Source organism: Balaenoptera ricei, chromosome 8, assembly GCF_028023285.1.
Source record: "Balaenoptera ricei isolate mBalRic1 chromosome 8, mBalRic1.hap2, whole genome shotgun sequence".
NCBI lineage: Eukaryota > Metazoa > Chordata > Mammalia > Artiodactyla > Balaenopteridae > Balaenoptera > Balaenoptera ricei.
In genome coordinates this window covers 61146352-61170945 of record NC_082646.1, presented here as the reverse complement: position 1 = coordinate 61170945, position 24594 = coordinate 61146352, and the positions used below count along the sequence as shown (strand labels likewise).

Below are 24594 nucleotides of genomic sequence, written 5' to 3'. Positions count from 1 at the left end.
CCTGTCATCTCGCTACAGGTGCTGAACGAGGATGGGTACTCCTCTACCATCAAGGACAAGATCCTCACGATTGACGTGAAGCCTGGTTGGAGGCAGGGCACACGTATCACCTTCGAGAAGGAAGGGGACCAGGTGAGCAGGGACGCTGCCTAGGGACAGTCACATGGGTTCATGTGGTGGGAAGACTGAGGGAGAAGGAGGCAATGCTTTTTCTTGCCCCTATGAGCCCTGGTCTGGAAGGGAGACCGGTCTGCAGCGTGGGTGAGCTGATCCCTAATGTCCCTTCCGAGGGACAGAGCCTCACACAATGCCTCGGGGAGTGGGTAGCCCAGGGCTTCTCCCCATTTTGCAGAGTGAGAAACTGAGGCCTAGAGAGGGAAGGGACTTTCCCTGGGCAAGGGCACCAGAGCTGAAAGGAGAATCCAGTCCTAACATCAGTGTTCTTCCTGATTTTCTTTAGTGTTTCTCTGAGTAAAGCCCAACTATAGGAGCTACGCAGAAACCATTTATTTATAATAATTTTAAATTAAATACTTACTTAAATAAAAATATAAAATTATTGTCCAAGGCATGCTGAATCCTCAAGTCCTGAGAAGAGGCAGGATGATGGTGTCTTTGGAGCCAGAGTGATGAATTCCTCTGCCTGTGCTTCTTGCCCCCTTTCTCACTTATGAAACACCTACTTCCGAAAAACCCACTTCAAGACCCAGCTCCAATGCTCTGGGCATCCTTCCCTGACCTCCCCCACTGGGTCAGCGCCTCTCTGAGCTCCCGCCTCTGGGTTCCCTTTATCACTTTCTTGAGCCTGCTGAGGATTCACTGTGTGCCTGTTTCCTCCACTAGACTGGAAGCCCTTGGGGGTGGTGGCCAGTCTGATTCCTCTGTCACTAGGGCCCAGAAGAGACCCAGCAGAGTTCTGGAACTTAATGAAGCTTGGCAGAATAGACTTGCAGGCAGTTCTCTGTCCCCAGTACAGTGTTCTGCCCTCCAGCTGCGTGCATCTACTTGGGCTGCTCAGTAGAGGACAGTAATCGGGGTAGAGCAGGATTCTTTGGGGTAGGCTTCTCAGAGGAGGGGCTATGAAGCCAGACTGGAAAGGCCCTTCCAGAAAACCTGGTCTAATCTCCTCATTGTTCAGAGGATGACATGGGGACAATAGAGGCAGAAACTTGGCCAAAGTCACACAGCCAATTAGGCCTTGTCATCCCTTGGCTCCCCCTGCCCAGGGTCCCAACATCATCCCAGCCGACGTCATCTTCATCGTAAAGGAGAAGCTACACCCTCGTTTCCGCAGGGAGAACGACAACCTCTTTTTTGTGAACTCCATCCCCTTGGGCAAGGTGAGTGGGCAAAGTGGAGGAACAAGGGGTGGGCAGATCAGAGTGAGGCCCCCCACCCCATGGGAGGCTCTGAGGCAAGCAGGCCTCACTCCTCACTCCCCCCGGTGCATGGCGCAGGCCTTCAGAACGTGATAAGTGCCACACAAAACCTTTGTGGCTGTCTTCACTCCTGAGTGTGAGTGGCCCCTCTGCGCCCTCACAACACAAGCAAAAAATTGGGCACCAGCCTAGACTTTGCCACACCTCCCCAACCCCACCTGCGGTCAGGCACTAAGTCCTGTTAATTCCACCTCCAAATCTCTTTCCACTTGGTCCACTTCTGTTCAGCCCCACTGTCCAGGTCTGTGCATCTGGGTGTGTGCAGCAGCCTTCTCAGTGGCCTTCCTGCCTTTATTCTCATCTCCTTCAGGCACTTCCCCACCAGGGTCTTTCCACAAAGTTATCTGACCCTGCCACACTCCTGTCTAAACATCTTTGCATGGCATTCAAGGCCCTCTGCTGTCTGGCCCCTGCTGATCTCATCCCCTGCACTCCAGCCACTGCCACTTAGAGCTCCTGCCCATTGGGTGCATTCTTTTTCACACCCTCGTTCTCTTGCTTATGCTGCGCCCTCTGCCTGGAGTGCTGTCTGCCCACCTTGTCTAACTGGCAGGCTCCTCCTCACCCTTTAAGGCCCTCATCAACTGCTACCACCACTATGGGGCCCTCCTGCCCCACCCCAGAATAGTTTGGTGGACCCGCCACCTTGGCTCCCACCGACCCCTTTACTTCCCTCTGTCATAACATGTATCAACATCATTCTTATCTCCCAGACTGTGAACTCCTTGAGGGCAGGTAATAGCCTGGCTCACTCACCTATTAGTCCTTGAACATCCTTCTGTCTCCAGTGCTTAGGGCCTGGCACTGAATAGTCTCATAAAGTGCCTTCTAAACAGAATGGACATGGGGACCTCCCCCACTCCCACCTTTGGCCTTAATGTCCCCTAGGCTCTGACCTGCTGCACCGTGGAGGTGAAGACCCTAGATGACCGTCTGCTCAACATCCCCATCAATGACATCGTCCAGTGAGTCCATCTGCTTGGGCCCCAGTACGCAGAAGGGCTGCCTGGTCCTTAGAGGGTGTGTCGGACAGGCTGGCCTGGTATAGTTGTTCAGGTTGTACCCAGCACAAAGGGGTGAGAGAGACTGAAATCCAGCCCCCTCTCTGGCCAAGCTGCGGGCCGCCATTGTGGAGGCCAGAGGCCCCCTGTGTTGGGAAATCCTTGTTGCCTTCATCCTCTAGAAGTTCTAGAATTCTGAGTTGCATCCCCTAAGCCCTTTTCCAAGCAAGGCCCTCTGCATGGGAAGCTCAGCAGCCCAGCACTCCCCCAACCCAACCCAGGGTCTGCTCCTTGTCCTGTTTCCCATCTAAAATGGGATTCCTGGAATCCACCATCAGAGCCTCAGTGTAAATGGTTTTCAGGGAGCAAGTTGTCTGGAACAAGCCAGTCTCCTCTCCCCTCCCACTAGTTCTAGAAGCTGCTGACCGCCCCACGCCTGAGGTTTTCTGGGCAGGGGCAGTTGTGCTGCTCTGGGGTGCCCTCTGAGCCCCCTTCTTTCATCCTCCCGTCTCAGCCCCAAGTACTTCAAGAAGGTGCCAGGTGAGGGGATGCCGTTGCCAGAGGACCCCACCAAGAAGGGGGACCTCTTCATTTTCTTTGACATCCAGTTCCCCACCCGCCTCACACCCCAGAAGAAGCAGATGCTGCGCCAGGCGTTGCTGACGTAACTCTGGCGGGCTGGAGACTGGCGCAGGGGTAAGAGAAGGTGAGCTGGGCCTGACCCCGGCCCTCCCCCCAGCACGGGGTGCGCACGGGAGCCAGCCCACTGCACAGGCGTGACGTGAGGACCAGATGGCCTGGGATTTTAGACTGATACAATAAAGTTGTATTTCCTATCCTCCAGCTACACCCAAGAGAGTGTGTGTTGGAGGGAGAAGAGCTTCATACAGCCCTTCTTGTGGAGCAGAGGGAAGGGCAGGGCTCAAGAAGCTGAGGACCTGGGACCCTGTCCTGGCTGTGTGAGCCTGGCCAGGTCCCTGAGGGTTCAGAGCCTCTGTGCTCCCACCTTGATAGCGTGGGGCAGTGCTGCATCGTCTCTGAGGGTCCCCAGCTCTATTTCTCATGACACATGATCTTTGGAAGGGCAGTCTCTAGTGTAATATAGTCACATTGTACTCAGGAAAGCAAAGCACAAAGAGAACAAAACACTCGTCTCAGGTCACACAGGGCTCAGTGGCGAAGCTGTCATCAGAATCTTGAAGGCCACTTCCCACAGCCTCACTCTGCTTAGATTAGAGGCAGCACGAAGGACACAAGTGCTGGAAATGGCTTTGGTTTCTGCCTTGCCTGGGCTGCCTCTAGGCAGGGTCTTATTATTATTTTTTTTTTAAAGGGAACTTTATTTTTAATTAATTAATTAATTAATTAATTAATTTATGGCTGTGTTGGGTCTTTGTTGCTACACGGGCTTTCTTTAGTTGCAGCAAGCGGGGGCTACTCTTCATTGCAGTGTGTGGGTTCCTCATTGCGGTGGCTTCTCTCGTTGCAGAGCATGGGCTCTAGGTACACGGGCTTCAGTAGTTGTGGCACGAGGGCTCAGTAGTTGTGGTTTGCAGGCTCAAGAGCGCAGTCTCAGTAGTTGTGGCACATGGGCTTAGCTGCTCCGTGGCATGTGGGATCTTCCCGGACGAGGGCTCGAACCCATGTCCCCTGCGTTGGCAGGTGGATTCTTAACCACTGCACCACCAGGGAAGCCCTAGGCAGGGTCTTAGAACTGGGCTCTGCTCCCAATCCTGCCACTGACCCTTTGGATGTTATTATCCATCTTGTTAGTAAAGCAGAACCCATAACCCTCCTCAGGCAGCTCATTGGTGTGAAAGTGCTTAGTGAACTCACTGCTTAGATTATCAGGGTTACAGCATTGCTACCAATGTGGCCTGGGGGAGTGCCAGCCTCCAAGCCCAGCTGGGCCTTTGCAGACCACACCTGCTTCCCCAGCCTGCCTTCCATCGACAGTGCAGCACGCACCTCTTCTGTGCCAGGGGAGGTGCCCTTCACTTGAGTCTGGACTTGGGCTAGGAGAGATCCAAGCTTATGACAGAGAGGGTGGCCACTTTTGTGAAGTGACTTAAGAGGTGCCAGAGGGAATTCCCTGGTGGTCCACTGGTTAGGATTCCGCGCTTTCACTGCTGAGGGCCCGGGTTCAATTTCCAGTCACAGAACTAAGATCCTGCAAGCCACGCAGAGCGGCACCCGCCCCCAAAAGAAAAAAAAAAAGAGGTGCCAGAAAAGGGCCCCATAATATCCATATTGCTTGGATTCCACCATTCAAAGCATCATATTAGCTTAAGGTTTTTTTCTTAAATGGGGGCTCAGTACCACCAGTCAGCCATTTTTAAACCATCAGGGAGAAAGCAGCAGACCTTGAGACAGAGTCTTGACCCAGGGTTCACTGAAGAATGGGGGCTTTCGAGTTAGATGCACCTCAGGTGTTCTACTTAACCAGCTGTGTACCCTTGGGCAAATCGCTTCACCGCTGAGGCTATTTACAATCCCTATCTTGCAGGGCTGTGGAAACCAGAGGAGTGAAGCCAACTCTGCCCTGAGGCAGGACCCAGGTGGCGAGGTGGTGGTAGGTGCCCTGTTCTGAGAGCTAGCAAGTGGGTGAGGGCCTGCCTTGTGAAACTGGTGCTCCAGCTCTCCTCTAGGGCAGCAGCAAGGCCTGCTCTTAACCTCTTCCTCATGGTGAGACTCTCAGGCCTGTGAGAGCCATTTATGAGATTGTTGTTATTACCTCAGTGTGGTCTTCAGTGCTACCTTGTGAGTCAGGTATTTTATAGGCATTACGGGTTGAGGAGTTACTGAGGCCTCCTGGTATGCTGTCCAGTGGTTCCTACCACCTTGCCCAGCCCCTCATTGTTTCAGGGTCATGCCTAGAACCATGATGAAGTCTGGCGGCCTCATGTCCATGCCAGTGTCTGAAACACAAGGCTGGTGAATGAGCCAGCTGACAATGCCTAAGGCAACAAATTGCCCCTCAGTTTCCTGTGGTGCAGAACAAATCCTGCCTCAGAGGATTAATGTGAGAATTAAGGTGCATTAAGCACGCTGACCGGGTCCTCCACTTATGCTGACTCCCTGCCACTTTCACCCTGGCTTGACTCATGGCCCCCAACCCTGTCCCTCTTGGGGACTATGAGACCTCAGCTCAAAAGTAAGGTGAGGTTGTAAATCAACTATACTTCAATAAAAATAAAAAGTAAGGTGAGGAATCCTGGGCCCTCTTTACTTCTCTACAACCCTAATATCCTGGACCCCTTGCCCAAGCACTGAAGGGCCCAGCCTCCAGCTCTGACCGGTGAGGAAGGCACAGTAGCACCAGCTGACTTAAACAGGAAGGTCATGTTCTCTGGGCTTGGCTCCACAGCTGCCCAACAGGCTTCCTGAAGGACCCCAGCCCCTAGGGGAAAAGTGCACAGGGGGAGGGAGGAGTCTGAGTCCCAGTCCCAGTTCAGCTGCTGATTTCCTGTGTGTCCTTGCCTGCATGACCTGTCTCAGCCTTTAGCTTCTTCACACATCTATAAAATGGGCCTGGATGGCTTAATTCTAAGGGCCCAGCCCTTCACGAGATGCCTTGGGATTCTGGCACCTCACAGAGTCCCCTAACCCTTGAAACAGAAGTAGCCCTGCCCACCTGCTTTCCTGACTGGAGACAGATGGTAGGAAGAGGGACAGGGAGGCTGACAGCCCTGGTTTGTCACCACCTCCCTGGGATCTCTAGCCTGGGGTGAGGGTGAGACTCTAAATGGAAAGACTCCTGCTGAGGCTGGATGTCTGCTCTACAGCCTGTCCCACCCAATGCAGTTATACCGCCTCCTAAGGGTATGACTGTGGAGGATGGGAAGCAACCTGACTTGTCCTCACTAAGCCTGGGACCTGGGGGAGGTGGATCTCCCATTTGTAAAATGGAATAAAATAAGCCTACAGCATCTAAGGTTCCTAAGTTCCTCTAAATCTTCCAAGCAGCACAGGAGAAGCAGGGCAAACAGGAACACTCATTTTGCAGATTAACAGGCCCAGGGCCAGCTGGGGAGTTGGAAAGGCAGGTACTGGAGTACCAGACACTGGTGAGTGAAAGCCAAGTGGTCTGGCGAGAGAGCAAGACCACTGCTGACTCCAGGCCGCTCCTTTACTTGCCACCTCAGCCCTGGCCTGGTCTGGAAAGAGAAGCAGACCGGATGACCTCCACCCAGATTGCTGGAGGAAGATGGGTCACACCCCCCTTTCCAAGTCAGGTGGCTCCTCCCCTGCCTACCAGGTGCCAAAAGGGCCCATTAGACCAAGACCTCTGGTAAAAGAGAGAGGGAGGAGACGCCAAGGTTGAGCTTGTTTTATGGGTGACCTGCTAGTCGGGCTCAGGGGCAGGAGGCAGGACGAAGAGTCAGGCTGAACTTCTCAAGGGACTGAGGGCTTGAGATGCTGGCTGGTGCCAGGCTTCCCACGGTGTCAGCTGGGGTCAACTCCATCGGGACTGTGAGAGGCAACGGGGAGCTGAGGGGTGAAAATGTGGGGAGAGGGAAGGGAGGTGGTGGGAAAGGGAGCAGAAGGAAGGGGTGGGGAGAGAGGGAAGGGAATGAGGGGAGGAGGAAAAGGGAATCAGGGCCAGGCTGCAGCCAAAGCCAGAGGTGATCAGCAGGGGAGGCTCAAAAGGGAGCATCCTGGGAAGCGCAGGCAGCCACGAGGGCCCGTTTTAGCTGCTCGTAGGTGACGAACATCACCACGTTCCAGGAACCCAATCGGAGAAAGGAGGGCATGAACCTAGAGGGGAGAAAACACAGGTCATCTCTTTCACCCTGCTGGGCCCTGGCATCCAATCCAACCCAGATGCTCTGTCCCAAGGAAGTTGGGAGGGCCCAGGTAATGGAGCCGTGGCCTGTGAGCAAGAGTCCCCTGTGAGTCTCCATTTTAACACCCACAAAGTAGGCATGATAGCAACTCTGAAAGGAAGGAGTTAAGAGCACGAGAATGCCAGGACCAGGATCAGAAATAGTTTGACACATGGTTGCCACGGCAACCACTCAGTTCTGGGTGGTTCTCTCTAACCTGTGTGATAGGTACAGGTGGCCAAGAGGCCTAGAATTGGGTGGGGTGGATCAGAGGCTCACCCTTTGTAGAAGGCTTGGGGACCCTCCTTCTGGAGCATGGTGAGGGCGCAGTGGCCAGCACTGCGGTACTGGCATAGGGCAGAGTTCATGTATCTCGTCTTGACCACGTCGACAGGGGAGGCGATGATGGTGGTGCAGAAGCCCGCCCCGAAAGCGGAAGTGAAGTGGCAAGGGAGGTCATCTGCCAAGGAGGAGGAGCAGGGGAAGCAGTCAGGACTCCTCACCCCATAATTCCAGAAGGAAAGAGATGATTTAACTAGCTAAGGTCTCGTGGTTTTAGAGACACAGAGACTGCAGCTGGTACCTCTCCCAGTGTCTCTGAGAGTCACTTTGCCAATCTAGCCTCAGCGCCTCAACGTGCAAAGTGGAAACTTCACCCCAGTTGGCTTCAATTCAGTGAAAGAGAAACTCACTCCATAAGCAAAGGGGAAATGGGATGAAAAGATATGGTCTCCAGGCAGACCCACACTGGCTCCTGGTTTGGGGGAAGGTGAGACCCAGCATCATCTACGCTAATTCACCTGTCATTAGGTTGGCCTTCAGGAGAGTGTCCTTGATGAGGTCATAGGTCACCAGCTCAGCACAGTTGACAATAGCATTACGAGCGACATTGGGAGAGGTCCCTGCAGAAAGAAAGGGTGCCTATGTGAGACCAAGGAATAGGGGAAGAGGAGGATGGGGAAGGGAAAACACCTGGTACACACCTTTCCAGAGTCCCCGAAACCCTTCCTCTCGGGCAATGGTCTTGTAGGCCTCAATGGTGCTTTGGTACCTCCGGCCACCTCCAGCCCGGGCCTGCGCTTGGAATCGGACCTTTACCACATCTGTTGGCTGGGCCACGGCCACAGCCAAGGCACCTGTGGTGCTGCCTGCCAGGAGGCGGCTCCCGATGCCGGCATCTGTGGGAGAACCATGGGGGTCAGTGGCCAGCTGGGTTTACACTCATTTTCCACCTCTCCTCACCAAAACCACGTCACTGTCATTTCCTGTCTTCACTGTAACCTTTCGGTAATAAGACCCAGACTAGCTCTGCTCTAAGAACTTTTTGCATCATACAGTGTATCACTGGGAGTGTCTACTACGTGCTGGGCACTGGGACAGAGCGAGGAGCAGGACAAAATGAGACTTAATGCTTTCTTTCATAAAGCATTTTCATTCACTTCATTTTACCTACTCAACAGCCCTGAGAAATCAGAATCATTTTTTTTTTTTGGCAGCGCTGCGTGGCTTCTGGGATCTTAGTTCCCGACCAGGGATCAAACCTGGGCCCTGGCAGTGAAATCTGACAAATATGAAAGGCTCCGAGAGAAGTGGCTTTTCTCAAGGACTGGGATTCATAGGACTTGGGTTCTCATCCCTGATCTACTTCTCCTTGCCGTGTGATCTTGGGAAAAGTCAACCTTTTGATCTGCGTTCTCATTTTCCTCACGTGTAAAATGGAGGGTGGGCATGGCATGCTGAGAAGGTGAAATGGAAGAGTGCTGGCCTTGGAGGCACAAGTCCTGAGTGTGTTTTCTTTCTGGCTCCTCATTAATGTGCCCTTGGCCAAGTCCCTCCCACCCCAGCAAGCCTCAGCCTCTTCATCTGTAACACGGGGATGAAACCACCTGCTCCCGAGGTGGTTGTGAGGACTGTCATGAGATGATGCCCTACTCGGAGCCTGGCACAGCCCAGGTGTTCAGGAATCATTAGAAGAATCAGGGACCCTTCTAGTTCTCAGTTCCTCTGATCTGAAATTCCTCCTAGAGGTCTTGGGGCCTAAAGGAACTGTGCAGCTAAAAGAACTAGGATCAACCATCACTGAGAAGAGGCCAAGAGGCCTATGGCCCAGCTCCACACTCACGCTCAGAGCCCTTGGTGTAGAACTGTTTGACAGAGTCGTAGAGGCCGATGCGGATGGAGGCGAAGCTCATCTGGCGCTGCAGGCCGGCGACCAGCCCTTTGTAGAGGCTGCGGGGGCCCTCGGTGCGCACCATGGTCAGGATGGTGCCCAGCACCCCGCGGTACTGGACACTGGCCGCAGCCTGCACTGGCCCCTGCCTTTCTCCTTGGATCTGCAAGGCCAAGGCAGGTGGTTGCCCACCCCATCTCCTTCCATCCCTATGCTCTAAAATTTACAGCCCCCAAAAACCCCACTGGCCCTTGAGGAGTCTGTGTCTTGGGGAGGGAGCAGACTAGCCACCATCAAAACCCCAGGCTTCATCTCCTCACCTGTAGCCGGACTTTAGCAGTATCCAGGGGAAAGGTGATGAGATCTGCAATGCAGGCAGCTGTGCCAGCTCCCAGGAACTTCACAGTGGCAGTAGGGGGCACATCTGTGGCCTTGAACCCAACCATAATGCCAATTCCTGCTACCTCCCAGGAGATGAAGAAAAAAGAAGGGGGCACCTTCAGTCAGCAACAAGACGAGACAGAGGAACTCTGCTGGAATCTAAGCCAAGGAGAGAGAAGTTCCATCAGAAGCCGAAGCTCCAGACCCCCCCTTCTCACTACCCCACCCCACTTCCCCTGATAGCACCACCTCCCTAAGCAAGGACCCAGAGCTGCCCCTGGAGGGCAAATAGGAGTGAACTCCACAGGCACCCAGACAGGGGCTGGAGAAGCAATTCATTCCTGAGAAGTCCTCCCTTTCACCACAGGGAGTGTCTGGATCACAGCTATCCTAGTGCTACCTCACAGGCACTGGCCCAGCCCTTTGTCTGCTGGGTGCAGAAATTTCAGTGATGCCCACATTCCTGATTCTGCAGATCTGTTTAGAGGGCAGACAGAAGTGGGGAAAAGCTTTCAGCTAGACCAAGGCCTGACAGGCACAAACCCACAGGCTTATGCCCTGGATGTCTTAAGAAGGAGAGGTTCCTATGGGTCTTGAACTAAGTCTAGAAGAAAAGGAGTGAACAAGACCTATTCAGCTCCTTCAATTCAGTCTAATTCTCTTCCCCACCAGCCCGCACACAGCTTGGGCTCTCTAGAGTCACTCTTTCAAGGAGTCTGCTTTGCTGGGCACTGGCTCACTGAGGCGCAGGAGATAATATCTACCCTAGAGGGGGGCTTATTGTCTGGCACGGGGGATGGACAGGTGATTCAAGCTGCATTTGGGCTTGCAGAACATAGTCTCAAAGTGCAAAGGAGGGAACATCCAACTCCACTGGGAAAGAAAGGGTGGGTAATCAGAAAAGACTTAGAAAAGGTAGCATTTAGCTGGGCCTTGAAGGATACTGAGCAATTCTCAGGGCTGAGAGTAAGTGCATAGGTGCTGTACCCACCCCCACCCTGGGCCTGCTGTGTAATGCAGGAAAAACTATTCCCTCTCTGGCCAGTTTCCTCTCCTCCTATAATATAGAGGGATCCACATCTTCATGAGAGGTGGGGATGGGGAAGTACAGGTCAGAGCTATAGTGACAAAGGAAACCAAAACCTCCATTTTGTTCTCAGAATTGGAACAACACCTTCCTCCCCTGCCTTGGGAGGAAGTGAGCCCAGCACCCCAGTGGAGGAGGGTGACCTGCTTCTCTCCCCTGAGTTTCTTTCTCTCACTATGTAGGAGTGGCTGCTCTGAGCCTCACCTAATTGGCTGCCCCCATTGCTGGGGCCGGGAGGAAAGAGCTGGCCAGCAGAGGAATGATGTGGTGGCAGTCAGTTGTGAACACACAGACCCATGGAAACAAAATGCTCACCAGGCTTCTTCCTCCTGGGCTTCTCATCCCAGGTGGCTGGGCAAACAGGGAAGTCTAAACGCTACTCACCACTCAGTTCCTGGCCTTATTCATGCTTCCCTGGAGCCTGGCCCACATGAGGCTCAGTGAAGGCTGGCAGTCAAGCAGCAGAAGGGGTTGATGAAGGTGTTCCAGAACCCCCAGCGTCCCTGCCCTGACATCCTCGTTCCCCAGGAAGTGCTCCACACCTTTCCTCCCCGCTCTGCCTGGCACATTCTATTAGCTCACTTACTTGTCAGTGCAGCCCTGTGAGGTGGCTGCCCTTACTTCCATGTTTCAGAACAGGGAACTTAGTAAGCGTCCTGTCTGCAGGCTCCAAAGCTTATGCTATTTGCTTTGCACTGTGCCCAGCTCATTTCTTTCCTGCTGTTTTCTCAGCCCCAGGCCTTTCACAAGGAGGTCCAACACCCAAGTTCTCTCATGACAATGTGACAGTTCTGAGAAGGTTCAGGCAAACGGCATCCCTTCTCTGGGCATCAGAGACATGATGACATGAGTCAATCATGTCCTGACCTTGATCTGGGTTGCAACGTGTTGTGAGGGCCAGAGAAGAATAAGGGCCAGCCCCTGCCCACCTCAGAGACAAGTGCAAAGGCTAAGTTGCCATTTTGAATGTTGCCTTGGGTTTGCCATAAGTCAGGTCCTTCAGAGGCATGGGTATGAAGGCAAAGGTCTCTGTGCTAAAGACCATACCAAGAAGATTAAACTCAGGCCTAACGAGAAATAGTTAATAATATATTACAATCCCCAGCAAATAACCACTTTCACCTGATTACTAACTGCAATCTTAAGGATAGTCAAAAGCTTGAGTCAACAATATGTAGTTAGAACAATAGGTTCCTGTCCTAACTCTGCTGCTGACTCCTAGGGTGACCTGGGGCTAATCACTGTCCCACCTGGGCCTCAATAGCCTCCTTTGTAAAATGGGGATTACCATCCTTGGATTGTCAGTTCAGCTTAAGGGCCAGAACGAGACCAGGGATATATGAAAGTGCTTTGTGAACGCTAAGAGTGACTTTACTGGGATGGTGGTGCTAGTTATTTGTGTTAATGTCCTGCTAAACCTGCCCCCAGACCACAGGGCTGAGGCAGTAGAAGACCCCTCCCTTAGAATGGACTCTTACCCGGCTCTGTTAGATCTCACGCTGAGGCCTTCAAGATCAAGCTTCTCTAAAGGCATCCCATTCTTCAAAGCTGCCAGTGGCTATCATGGCCTGATCCCTTTGGTTTTCCATAGAAAATGGCTGGGAGATGAAACACCTAATGGTCATACTATATGTCCTGCAGGTGAGGGCAAAGGAGGAGAGTTTAGAAAGGGAAATGGACCTTAAAGGACCACACCGCAGCAAGGAAAGGGCCATCTGTCCAAGGCACATAAGCCCCCTCAGTCCTTATCGGTGGGTGTGAGGGTAGGGAACAGGGTCCATTTCCCACAGGGCAGCTGGGGACTAATTAAGTGCACACACTGGAGGAGGGGGACACACTGGAGGAGGGGATGAACCCAGGATTCCTCCCTCCCCCGTCTGCTCCCTTAGTATCACACATTGCTCTGTTGCAGATTTCTCCTTTAGTGGAACTCAGTATTCTGGAGAAGCGTCCCGCAACACAGCAGACTCTGGTGAGTGGGAGTGGGGCGGGGGGTTGGGGGGGAGTCATGATGGGTCAGAGACTCGCTGAGTCAACTAGGGACCAGAGCGGGGCTGCGAGGAGGTTAGAGGGGCCTGGAGCGGGCCCTGCTGAGGCCGCATCAAGCAGCTCAAAGCCTCCTGCCAGCAAAAAGAGTCCCAGGAATGGCCTGGGGCCGCCTGTAGTGGGAGAGGTCATTCTGGTCTTCGCTGAAGGTCCCCCACCCCGGCCGAGGAGAGGAAGTGGAAGGGTAAAGGCTTCTATTACAGCCATTTGAACGCGAGAAGTAAAGAACAAAAGCAAGACACGAAAAGAGTGAAAGAAGAGAGATAAAGAAAAACAACAAAAGGTAAAATACAAAATAGGGTGGGAGGCTAGGAGTGAAATTAAAGGTGGCGCGCGGGTCCCTTCCGCCGGGGTAGCGGGAGTAGGGCAGGTATAGCGGGCGCAGGGCTGGGGCGGGCCGGGGCCGGGCTCACCGGGCCGCAGGGAGAACAAGCGAGTACTGGCAGATATGTCTGTCGGCGGGCGGAGCGCGCATCCACGGAGGGCAGACTGTACTCGACCCAAAGGCGCGGCCGGCCGGGCTTGCAGAGAGGTAGGCAGAGGGTGCGGCGCGACTTCGATCTATGGGGCGGGGCCTGCTGGGCGGGGGCGGGACCTGCGGGCTCCGAGGGCTGGGAGGCGGCCCTTTAGCTGCCGCATTTCCGCAGAGACCGCCACGCCCAGCGTTTTCTCCGCTCCTTCCTCCACTTCCATTTCCGGGAGCCGATCCCAGCGTCTGACCCTTCGTTCCCCCATAGGCTTACCCCTCGCCCCCCCCAACTTCATTGTGAGGATGGCAAGACTGACTCCCGGAAAGAAGCAGAGGCTGCCCAGGGTCATACACGCCTCTGGCCCCTAGCCAGGGCTCTTTTTAACAGCGCCCAGAGGCTCGGGTAGAAGAGCACTCTCTCCTTTCAGGGACGCAGTCCGCTGGTCCCAACTCAGCCACCCGTGATTCCGCAAACCGCTCGCTCTCCCCAGGTGCCAGCGCGGGCCCCCGCGGGGCGGGGCGGGGCCTCCCGGCCGGCCTCGCTGACAATTGGTTAAGGGAGCCGTGGGGCCAGAGGAAGGAGCCAATCTGGGCTGCAGCAGCAGGTGGCAGATAACCGCCAACGGCCGTTGGGCGCGGCTGGGTTTCCCGCTGCCTCCGGGTCCTGGCCTGGGTTCTCCGGGGAGTAAAGGACGGGGAGGGGGCACGAAGCGTGACGCTCGCGCCCCCACTTACAGAAGAGCCAATGGTCAGGCGCCCCTCGAGTGAGAAGGCCGAACAGTGCGTGGACCTGCTCCGTGTCTAGGCCCCGGCATGAGAAAGGGATGGTAGGAGTTAACCGGGACTGGGTCGCCCTCAGGTGGTTGGTGGTCTTATGGGGGTGACAGACACTTAAACAACCGGTAATTGTGTCCTGTGGCCGGACAAACACGTGCACGTGGAGTGTAGACGCAGATAGTCTATGTTCGCCCTTGGACTCTATGTCCCTACTTTTGTGTACCTTCTGACCCCCTCTACCTCGTTTCAGCCTTGTCGACTGTCTGGGACTGTTGTAAGAATTCGTGGAGGTCGTGGAAGCCATATCGTTGACTACATTGTAAACTCTTCTAGAACAGGAAGCTATTTCCTATATTTTTAGTATGACAACCCTCTAAGACCCGCTTTAGATGTGGACAGGGACCGTTGCCTGCCGTTCTAGTAAACAAAGAATGTTGCCCACCATTCCAGTTCTATAAGGATCTGGCCATTAGTCACTGCAGCCTTCCACCCACCGTGAGCCCTGAAAAGAATTCAGGGTGGAGAAAAACAGGAAGTATTCTGTGCTTTGGATTCTATTGGCCCTAGATAGTTAAGATGCATACCTAAGGAATAATTTAAATGAACCCAGATTCTTGCATCTTCCCATATACAGAAAAGCACTAAAATCATTAATTTGAGATGTCTATTATTTGTGATTGACAGTAATCTTTTGATGTTCAACTACATTTTTTTTCCAGCAAAAAACTCCTATTTATCCTGACTTCTCTCTTACCTCTTCCGAGCATTTCCTCAAAGCTATCTGAGAGGCCGTCTCCTGGGCTATTGTCTTCAGTAAGATCCCCAAATAAAACTTAAGTCGCTACTTTTAGGTCGTGTGTTTTTCTTCAGACATATAGTAGAGGCTCAGTGCATGCTGTTTGGGCTGCTGTTGAAAGTGCCCTTGGGAAGTGTAATGGGAGGATCTGGGAAGATGAACATTTAGTGAGTGCAGTTACTATGTTCAGGTTCAGTGTGGATACTTCACATAACCCTGTGAGGCTGGTATTAACCTCTGATCTACAGATGCGTGCCAAAGAAGTTAAATCATCTGCCTAATGTCACACGGTTAGGAATGGTGCGCCATGACTTAAGCCCTGGTTAATCAGCTCAGTGTGTGTATTTTTTGTCCACAAGCAGAAGGAATTGTCAGCCAGGAGACTATAGCTGGAATGGGACTGGATAATTATAGCAGAAAAGAAGAAACACACTGAGCCTATGATCCTGGCAGAAACAAAGTGGAAACTGGGAAATCAAGCCAAAAATTTATTTCTGGCACTGTGGAGTCTCCCATCCACTGCTGGCCTAGCTTTTGCATGTAAGCTTCTGTCTTTGGCTGTGATGAACGGATTCCCAGGATGCTCAGCAAGTTTGTGGTGAGACTACTGAACTGGTCGGTGATCTTTGAGGAGACATGAAAAATAGAGTAAAACAAAGGCTTGGAAATAAATGTGTTGTCCTGATTGCCAAACAGGGAAGAATCTGGATTTCAAAGACTGTATACCTGTGAGATGTTTGTTCATCCCTAGCAAAATTCAAGGGACTGTTAAAAGGATGATGTGTGGATACTAAAAAGAGAAGTAGATATCACCAGGATTCAACATGGATGTCTTAAGAAGTCCTGTTAAATTCTCTTTTCCTTAGGATGGAGCCAGGCAGATCAGGGTGATGCTACAGACACTGTCCCTCTGGATTTTTAGAGCTACAGCTCATCCAAATCATAAGATGTCTTATGGAGAAAGTGAAGAATGTTTAGTGTCAACTGAAAAAAATGCACAACCTAAAAGTTGAGAATTATGTTTTATTTGGGGCATTACTGAGGCCGTAAGCCCATGATACAGCCTCTCAGATATCTCTGAAGGACTGTTCTGAAGAGGTAGGGGAGGAGCCAGGGTATATAGGAGTTTCTGCAAAAAAACCAGGTAGCTGAACATCAAAAGATTACTGCTAATTAAAGAAAAACCAGATATCTCAAGTTAATGAATTTAGCACTCTTCAATGTATGGGAAGATGCAAGAGTCTGGGCTTAATGAAATTATATCCTGTTTTTCTCCATCATGAATCCCCTTAGGGTGCACCATTGGGGGTGGCTGCAGTGGCTGATGGCTTGATGGTCTCAACATCCTTTGTTTACTGACACGGCAGGCAGACATTCTTTGTCCACAATGGGTACAGGTAAGCGCATTTTACAAACCTGTTTCACATCTAGCTCACTGAAAAAAAAAAAAAAAAAAAAAAAAAAAAATATATATATATATATATATATCTCTTATAGTTTTGGAACTTTAAAATTTTGAAAACGTTTGAAACACTGAAAATGAAAAAGACACAAGAATGACAGAGAAAACTGAAAACATCAGGTAATGAAAACCAACATGAGAAAAAAATTAAACATTCAAATGTCTCTGGTGTTTTTTTGCTAAAAATATTGAATAAGTTGGCTGTGTTAATACCCCCCCCAAAACAAATACAAAATTATCTGATGGCATTTTAAAAAAAGAAATCAAGGAAATTTGATGATCATACATTTTAAAAAAAATGATATAAAGCTGAATTTCTTTAAAAACATTTAAGAGGTGAAATTGACCCATACATGTTTTTAAAACGTCCACGTCTTTTTTTTTTGGTAAATTTATTTATTTTATTTTATTTTTGGCTGCGTTGGGTCTTTGTTACTGTGCATGGGCTTTCTCTAGTTGCAGCGAGCGGGGGCTACTCTTCGTTGCGGTTCCTGGGCTTCTCATTCGGTGGCTTCTCTTGTTGTGGAGCACAAGCTCTAGGCACGGGGACTTCAGTAGTTGTGGCTTGCGGGCTCTAGAGCCAGGCTCAGTAGTTGTGGCACACGGGCTCAGTAGTTGTGGCACACAGGCTCAGTAGTTGTGGCTCGCGGGCTCCAGAGCGCAGGCTCAGTAGTTGTGGTGCACGGGCTTAGTTGCTCCGCGCCATGTGGGATCTTCCCGGACCAGGGCTTGAACCCGTGTCCCCTGCATTGGCAGGCGGATTCTTAACCACTGTGCCACCAGGGAAGCTCTCCCCTCCCCCCCCCAACCCCCCCACCCCCGTCCATGTCTTTTTGTTGTTTGTTCTTCTCTTTCTTGGTTTCTTAAAAAAAAAAAAAAGAAAGAAAATGTGGGGGAAATGGCCACACAAAATGAGATAGAATTACTTTGAACATTTGCAACAACAAAACTGGATTAAATTCTTTAATGAATCTTTGTTGTCAAGTAAGAAACCCTACATTTTAAATATTAAATTGGGAAAACACTGTTAAGAGTTAAAAGATGCTTCTTTGTGTGAATTAATGTGTGATTGAAATAAAGCTCAGTTCATAAAGCAGAGCATGAACATAGCAGTTGTTCACATCTTGCTCATATCTCTGAAAATGCAAGTTTTCTCCCAGTTTCTTTACAGCATGATAGGCCTTCAGCTGGTGATCAGATGGCTAACATTTCCATTTTTATATAAGAAACAACTTGATCACATGGTTTTTCAGTGCCTTCCCTAAAATCCATGATTGTTAATAGATTCTATTTTTTCCTCCATTATTTCTCAAAGGAAATATAGCAGCAAATTCATTCACTGCCAACCATTACAAATATTAATTCCTTTATTAAGGTACATAACATTACAGTAGGCTTAGGGTGCTAATACATGGATAATAAAATAACTATAGCTAGTAAAACAAAGCAAATGAAAAGAAAATTAAAGAGCCTTGATCAAATGAAATACTTACAACTTTCAAATGAAACACTGTAGAAATTATATTGAAAAGCACTAGGAATATACAATAATTCAGTAACAATTATTGAGGGAATAAATGAAAGAATCACAGTGATTAGAAATTATTTTCATATTAATATGTATATTAGTGGGGTTCTCCAGAGAAACAGAGCCAACAGGATATGTGTGTATATGTAAAGAGAGATTTTTGGGTGTGGGGGGCATGCTGCGTGGCTTTCGGGATGTTAGTTCCCCGACCAGGGATTGACCCCAGCCATGGCAGTGAAAGCACCAAGTCCTAACCATTGGATCGCCAGGAAAGTCCCCATAAAGAGAGATTTTTTAAAAGGAGTTGGCTTGTGCAGTTATGGAGGATTGACAAGCCCAAAATATATAGCATAGACCTGCATATGTAGTTAGAGACCCAAGGAAGAGTTGCAGTTCAAGTCCAAATGCAGTCCTCTGGTAGAATTCCTTCTTGTTTGGGGGAGGTCAGTCTGTTCTGTTCAAGCCTTCAACTGATTGGATGAGGCCCACTTAGGTATGGGGGTGGGGGTAACCTGCTTTATTCAAAGTCCACTGATTTAAATGTTAATCTCATCCAAAAAACACCTTCACAGAAACATCCAGAATGTTTGACCAAGTTTCTGGGCACTGTGACCCAGCCAAGTTGACACAAAATTAACCATCACAGTATGTATTAATTTTCCTTATATAGATAAGCATAGCATATATTTAGTTTCTAGTTCATGTAAGACAAGTTAGAAAACTAAACATTATTGCATTTACTCCAAGTACAGCACTGACTGAGCCACAGGTAACTTGGTCTAAAATATTTAATCCTATAAATAGGCCATAGTATTGAACACATGGTCGTGTTAACAGTTCAAAGAAAGACGTATATTTCTAGAAGTAAGTTAAATGCACATATAGTTTTATAAAGAACAAAAAACAATCAGTAAAAATATTTAGGTTATAATATTCCCAGAGTCTATTTTCCACATTCTTGTTTGGTTAATTTGGTCACAATTTTAAACTGTAAATAATTACCGTTTAGAGGAACTAAACTATAACATGACATAAACTTCCTAAGGAAGGTAACTTGAAAAATATAAAAAGTGATTCCAATTTTTCTAAGTAACATTTGAGATACTACAAGAGCAAATGAATTAAGAAAACCTTTGAAATTATTCAATTATCTTTAAAATTATACTGGCATAATTTAATATCTAGAATGCCTAAAATAATGTTTTCATAGTAGATTTATCACTAGAGTATTTTGATCTTGAAAGCCTCAGTGCTTCTTTTTTTTTTTTTTTGGCTGCATTGGGTCTTCGTTGCTGTGCACGGGCTTTCTCTAGTTGTGGCGAATGGAGGCAACTCTTCGTTGTGGTGCTCGGGCTTCTCATTGTGGTGGCTTCTCTTATTGTGAAGCACGGGCTCTAGGCGTGCGGGCTTTGGTAGTTGCAGCATGTGGGCTCAGTAGTTGTAGCATGCAGGCTCAGTAGTTGCAGCGCACGGGCTCAGTAGTTGTGGCTCGTGGGCTCTAGAGCGCAGGCTGAGTAGTTGTGGTGCATGGTCTTAGTTGCTCCGTGGCATGTGAGATCTTCCTGGACCAGGGATCGAACCTGTGTCCCCTGCATTGGCAGGAGGATTCTTAACCACTGCGCCACCAGGGAAGTCCAGCCTCAGTGCTTCTAATGTGTAGCTTTAACCTGAAATCATAATCCTTGGTTTGCAAACATCAAATTCAATTTTATGTTAGTTGATATAGAAACCAAACAAAAAATTCTTAAATCAAAGTGATAGCATGCAGCAACCATTGCTACCAAAATGGAAAAGTTCTATTTTTCCTTAGAGATTCTATGAAAAGAAAACCCAAAGTGAGTGACAAAGTCTACACATAAACATTGTTTAAAAATAGGATGTTTGCCAAAAATGGAAAATAATTCAAATGTCCACCAATTGTTGAATGGATAAATAAAATGTAGTATACCCAAACAACGGGATAGTATTCAACAGTATAAAAAGCAATAAAAAGGAATGAAGTACTGATACATGCTACAATATGGATAAGCCTTGAAAACATTATGCTAAGTGAAAGAAACCAGTCACAAAAGACCACATAGTGTATGTTCCCATTTATATAGGCAAATCTATAGAGACAGAAAGTAGAGCTAGGGAGGATGGGGGGATTTGGGCATGACAGATAACAGGTAAGGGGGTGTGGTTGTTTTGAGGATGAGGAAAATGTTCTAAAATTGATTGTGGTGATAGTTGCACAACTCTGATTTACTAAAAAGCATTGAATTTTACTCTTTAAATGGATGAATTGTGTGATATGTGAATTATATTTCAATAATGCTGCTACCAAAAAAAAAAGAGAGAGAGAAACAAAACAAAATGCAAATCAGACCATGTTAACATCCTTTCAAGGACTGCTCTTGCACTCTGAATAAATTCTAAATGGGTTTAAAAAAAAAAAAAAGAATGTTTTCTAAAATTTCTCGTGAAGTGTCAGTGAAACTTTATAGTCTGAATTAAGACCTTATAAAACAAGGTTAAATTATACATAATTTTGCTGATTTGCATAACTTCCACATATAAAACAAGGTTAAATTGTACTGATTTGCATACCTTCAACAAGGTTCAGCTGATATACATAATTTATAGGTATCTACAGGAATTCTTTTTTTTTTTTAACTTTATTTATTTTTTTGGCCATGCTGTGCAGCTGCTCAGCTTGTGTGATCTTAGTTCCCCGATCAGGGAGAAGTGAAAGCACGGAGTCCTAAGCCCTGAACTGCCAGGGAATTCCCTCCATAGGAATTCTTAATGTCTCATCATATCTTCTCTCAGTAATTGTTGTTTATTGTTTTATACTCTTTCTATTCTAAATACCAAGAAGTCTTTTCACAGGGAGAGTTAAATCACTTTCCATTATCCCCAAAAGTGTAGGTAACAAAATATAAAATTAAATAAGATTTGTTAAAGTAACATAAAATCTCCATAACAATATTCAGTGACTGCTTATAAATGTTACCAGTTATCATAAAGCCTATAAAGTTTATCCTTAGATTAATAAAAAGAAATGTAGGGACTTCCCTGGCGGTCCAGTGGTTAAGACTGCACTTCTAGTAAACTCAAAATGGATTAAAGACCTAAATGTAAGACTGGACACTATAAAACTCTTAGAGGAAAACATAGGAAGAACACTATTTGACATAAATCACAGCAAGATCTTTTTTGACCCACCTTCTAGAGTAATGGAAATAAAAACAAAGATAAACAAATGGGACCTAATGAAACTTAAAAGCTTCTGCACAGCAAAGGAAACCATAAACAAGATGAAAAGACAACCCTTAGAATGGGAGAAAATAATTGCAAATGAAGCAACTGACAAAGGATTAACCTCCAAAATATACAAACAGCTTATGCAGCGCAATATCAAAAAAACAACCCAATCAAAACATGGGCAGAAGAAGACTTCCCTGGTGGTGCAGTGGTTAAGAATCCGCCTGCCAATGCAGGGGACATGGGTTGGAGCCCTGGTCCAGGAAGATCCCACATGCCACGGAGCAACTAAGCTGGTGTGCCACAACTACTGAGCCTGCACTGTAGAGCCCGTGAGCCACAACTACTGAGCTCATGTGCCACAACCACTGAAGCCCAAGCGCCTAGAGCCAGTGCTCTGCCACAAGAGAAGCCACCACAATGAGAAGCCCGTGCGCCACAACGAAGAGTAGCCCTCACTCGCCACCACTAGAGAAAGACCGCGCCCAGCAACGAAGACCTGATGTGGCTAAAAATAAATAAATAAATAAATATATGGAAAAAAAAGGGCAGAAGACCTAAATAGACATTTCTCCAAAGAAGACATACAGATGGCCAAGAGATGCATGAAAAGATGCTCAACATCACTAATTATTAGAGAAGTGCAAATCAAAAGTACAATGAGGTATCACCTCACACTGGTCAGAATGGACATCATTAAAAAATCTACAAACAATAAATGCTGGAGAGGGTGTGGAGAAAAGGTAACCCTCTTGCACTGTTGGTGGGAATGTAAATTGATACAGCCACTATGGAGAACAGTATGGAGGTTCCTTAAAAAACTAAAAATAGAATTAGCATATGACCTAGCAATTCCACTACTGGGCATATACCCAGAGAAAACCATAACTCAAAAAGACACATGCGGACTTCCCTGGTGGCGCAGTGGTTAAGAATCCACCTGCCAGTGCAGGGGACACAGGTTAAAGTCCTGGTCCGGGAAGATCCCACATGCTGCGGAGCAACTAAGCCCGTGCGCCACAACTACTGAGCCTGCGCTCTAGAGCCCGCGAGCCACAACTACTGAGCCCAAGTGCCACAACTACTGAAGCCCACGTGCCTAGAGCCCATGCTCCACATCAAGAGAAGCCACTGCAATGAGAAGCCCATGCACCGCAAGGAAGAGTAGCCCCCACTTGCCACAACTAGAGAAAGCCTGCATGCAACAATGAAGACCCAACGCAGCCAAAGATAAATAATAAATAAAATAAATAAATTAATTAATTAAAGAAAAAAAAGACACATGCATCTCAGTGTTCATTGCAGCACTATTTACAATAGCCAGGTCATGGAAGCAACCTAAATGCCCATCGACAGATGAACGGATAAAGAAGATGTGGTACGTATATATAATGGAATATTACTCAGCCATAGAAAGGAACAAAATTGGGTCATTTGTAGAGACGTGGATGGACCTGGAGACTGTCATACAGAGTGAAGTAAGTCAGAAAGAGAAAAACAAATACTGTATATTAACACATATATGTGGAATCTAGAAAAATGGTACAGATTAACCGGTTTGCAAGGCAGAAATAGAGACTCAGATGTAGAGAACAAATATATGGACACCAAGGGGGGAAAGGGAGGGTGGGCTGAATTGGGAGATTGGGAATGACATATATACACTAACTAATATGTATAAAATAGGTAACTAATGAGAACCTGCTGTATAGCACAGGAAACTCCATTTTGCTGTACAGTAGAAACTAACACAACATTGTAAAACAATTATACCCCAATTAAAAAAAAAAAAAGACTCTATGCTTCCACTGCTGGGAGCTTGGGTTCAATCCCTGGTCGGGGAGCTAAGATACTGCATGCTGCTTGCTGTGGCCAAAAAACCCCCAAAAAACAAAAACAAAACAAAAATACCCCAGAAATGTAGATTTGCCTTAAAATAAAAATACAGTGCTGATTGCTAAAAAGTTCTTTGTTAAAAAGAAACAACCTAGGGATCAATTAAAAAAAAAAAAAGGAGCTCTTTGTTGCATTAGGATGTGCTATAATGAGCAAGACTCCAGACAAAATTAAATGTTTGCCAAACTACAATACAACACACTTTTTTTTTCAATTAATTAATTAATTAATTTTATTTATTTTATTTTTGGCTGTGTTGGGTCTTCGCTGCTGCGCGCGGGCTTTCTCTAGTTGCGGCGAGCAGGGGCTACTCTTCGTTGCAATGTGCAGGTTTCTCATTGCGGTGGCTTCTCTTGTTGTGGAGCATGGGCTCTAGGCGCGCGGGCTTCAGTAGTTGTGGCACGAGGTCTCAGTAGTTGTGGCTCGCGGGCTCTAGAGCGCAGGCTCAGTAGTTGTGGCACACGGGCTTAGTTGTTCCGCGGCATGTGGTATCTTCCCGGACCAGGGCTCGAACCTGTGTCCCCTGCATTGGCAGGCGGATTCTTAACCACTGTGCCACCAGGGAAGCCCTACAACACAGTTTTAACATCATTAAGTGTAAGTTATACTGCACCAGCAGAATAGTTTTTTTGACTGGCACTATAAAGCTAACTTTTAGAAAGAAAAAAAGACACCAAGTGTGAATAACAAATGGTGTAACTAAATTACTGCAAATGAAGATTAGCAGTGAGAAGTGAGGAAGGTGATACTCTAAACCATTCTGATATGATGGCATCTCTAATTTACAAGAAGTAGAACTCCCGTATCAGCATAAGATGGTAAAGTGGACTTGAAAAAGCTGGCCTCAGTGTGAATATCCAGTGTTGAAGCACCTTCCCTGAATGAGTGAACAAAGTTAAGGACACGTAGAGAGTATTTTATGCTGGAATGTCAAGAGTCTTTGAAGGCTTTCTTCTCTGCAAAAGTTGTATGTAGCAGTTTTCCTACAAACTTCTCATTTAATTCAGAGCTAAATGGTGGAATTTCAAAGCACAGCTTAAGAGAAAGCCAGTCACTTTCGTTGTGGCAACATCAGAGTTGTGTTTGTTGTTGAATCCGTTGTTGCTTCCTCAGTGACCATTTCACAGGATTCTTCATTTGCTCTGAGCCAGAAGTTAAATATGGTAAATCAGGTTCTCCTTTCTCATCAGAAGCATCATCAAGTTTTCTGTTTACACGTTGACTAGAAGCTTAGATATGGTGACACATTCACAGAAATCCCTGCAAGCCCACTTTATTCCTTAATATTTTCAATGTTTTATGAACATCCATATTGATACAGCAAACTTTCCTTATAGTTCTGTTTTAATCAAATGAAAAAGGTTTTTCTCATCCCATCATTTAACATCTGAGCTAATCTGAAGTAGGAATTACTTCAGGATTATGACTCCAAAACATTATTAATACTCAGTATTAGCTCTGAAATATATC

General features: G+C 48.0%; 3 protein-coding genes and 1 pseudogene across 14 annotated transcripts in view; 1 reads left to right on the top strand and 3 right to left on the bottom strand.

Annotated features, from left to right (window-relative positions):
• The window catches only part of DNAJB13 (DnaJ heat shock protein family (Hsp40) member B13), a 78889-nt gene that overhangs the window by 28357 nt on the left and 25938 nt on the right, over nucleotides 1-24594 (top strand). For 3 of the 10 annotated variants that reach the window (XR_009504624.1, XR_009504627.1, XR_009504628.1), the window contains exons 5-11: nucleotides 19-132; nucleotides 1227-1340; nucleotides 2328-2404; nucleotides 2955-3146; nucleotides 12817-12876; nucleotides 13100-13233; nucleotides 16286-16389. Coding sequence is in view for 3 of the 10 variants with exons in the window: in XM_059930828.1 (XP_059786811.1) it covers nucleotides 19-132; nucleotides 1227-1340; nucleotides 2328-2404; nucleotides 2955-3108 (459 nt within the window). In the remaining 7 variants the exon portion in view is untranslated. Of the gene's footprint in view, nucleotides 1-18; nucleotides 133-1226; nucleotides 1341-2327; nucleotides 2405-2954; nucleotides 3316-4946; nucleotides 5021-8762; nucleotides 8833-12816; nucleotides 12877-13099; nucleotides 13234-16285; nucleotides 16390-16489; nucleotides 16575-21196; nucleotides 22607-24594 lie in introns of those variants that run through there. The other 7 variants (XR_009504623.1, XR_009504622.1, XR_009504625.1 and 4 more) reach the window with 7 other exon arrangements.
• UCP2 (uncoupling protein 2) lies at nucleotides 6756-13530 on the bottom strand. 2 transcript variants are annotated; one of them, XM_059930835.1, is made up of 8 exons: nucleotides 13364-13530; nucleotides 12383-12539; nucleotides 9757-9976; nucleotides 9389-9599; nucleotides 8250-8444; nucleotides 8067-8168; nucleotides 7546-7726; nucleotides 6756-7198 (listed from the first exon to the last, which is right to left on the bottom strand). In XM_059930835.1, exons 3-8 carry the CDS (start codon nucleotides 9880-9882, stop codon nucleotides 7084-7086), a joined length of 930 nt encoding a protein of 309 aa, XP_059786818.1. In that variant the 5' UTR covers nucleotides 9883-9976; nucleotides 12383-12539; nucleotides 13364-13530; the 3' UTR covers nucleotides 6756-7083. The 2 variants fall into 2 exon arrangements, with proteins under 2 accessions (XP_059786818.1, XP_059786819.1); XM_059930836.1 differs by having other exon boundaries at nucleotides 9757-9896.
• Nucleotides 19208-24594, bottom strand: part of UCP3 (uncoupling protein 3) — a 28448-nt gene continuing 23061 nt past the window's right edge. The window contains exon 7 of one of the 2 annotated variants that reach the window (XM_059930833.1): nucleotides 19208-19649. In XM_059930833.1, coding sequence (XP_059786816.1) covers nucleotides 19592-19649 — 58 coding nt within the window. In that variant the 3' untranslated portion in view covers nucleotides 19208-19591. Of the gene's footprint in view, nucleotides 19650-23364; nucleotides 23694-24594 lie in introns of those variants that run through there. The other variant, XM_059930831.1, reaches the window with a different exon arrangement.
• On the bottom strand, nucleotides 23829-24484 carry LOC132369507 (protein FAM91A1-like; annotated as a pseudogene).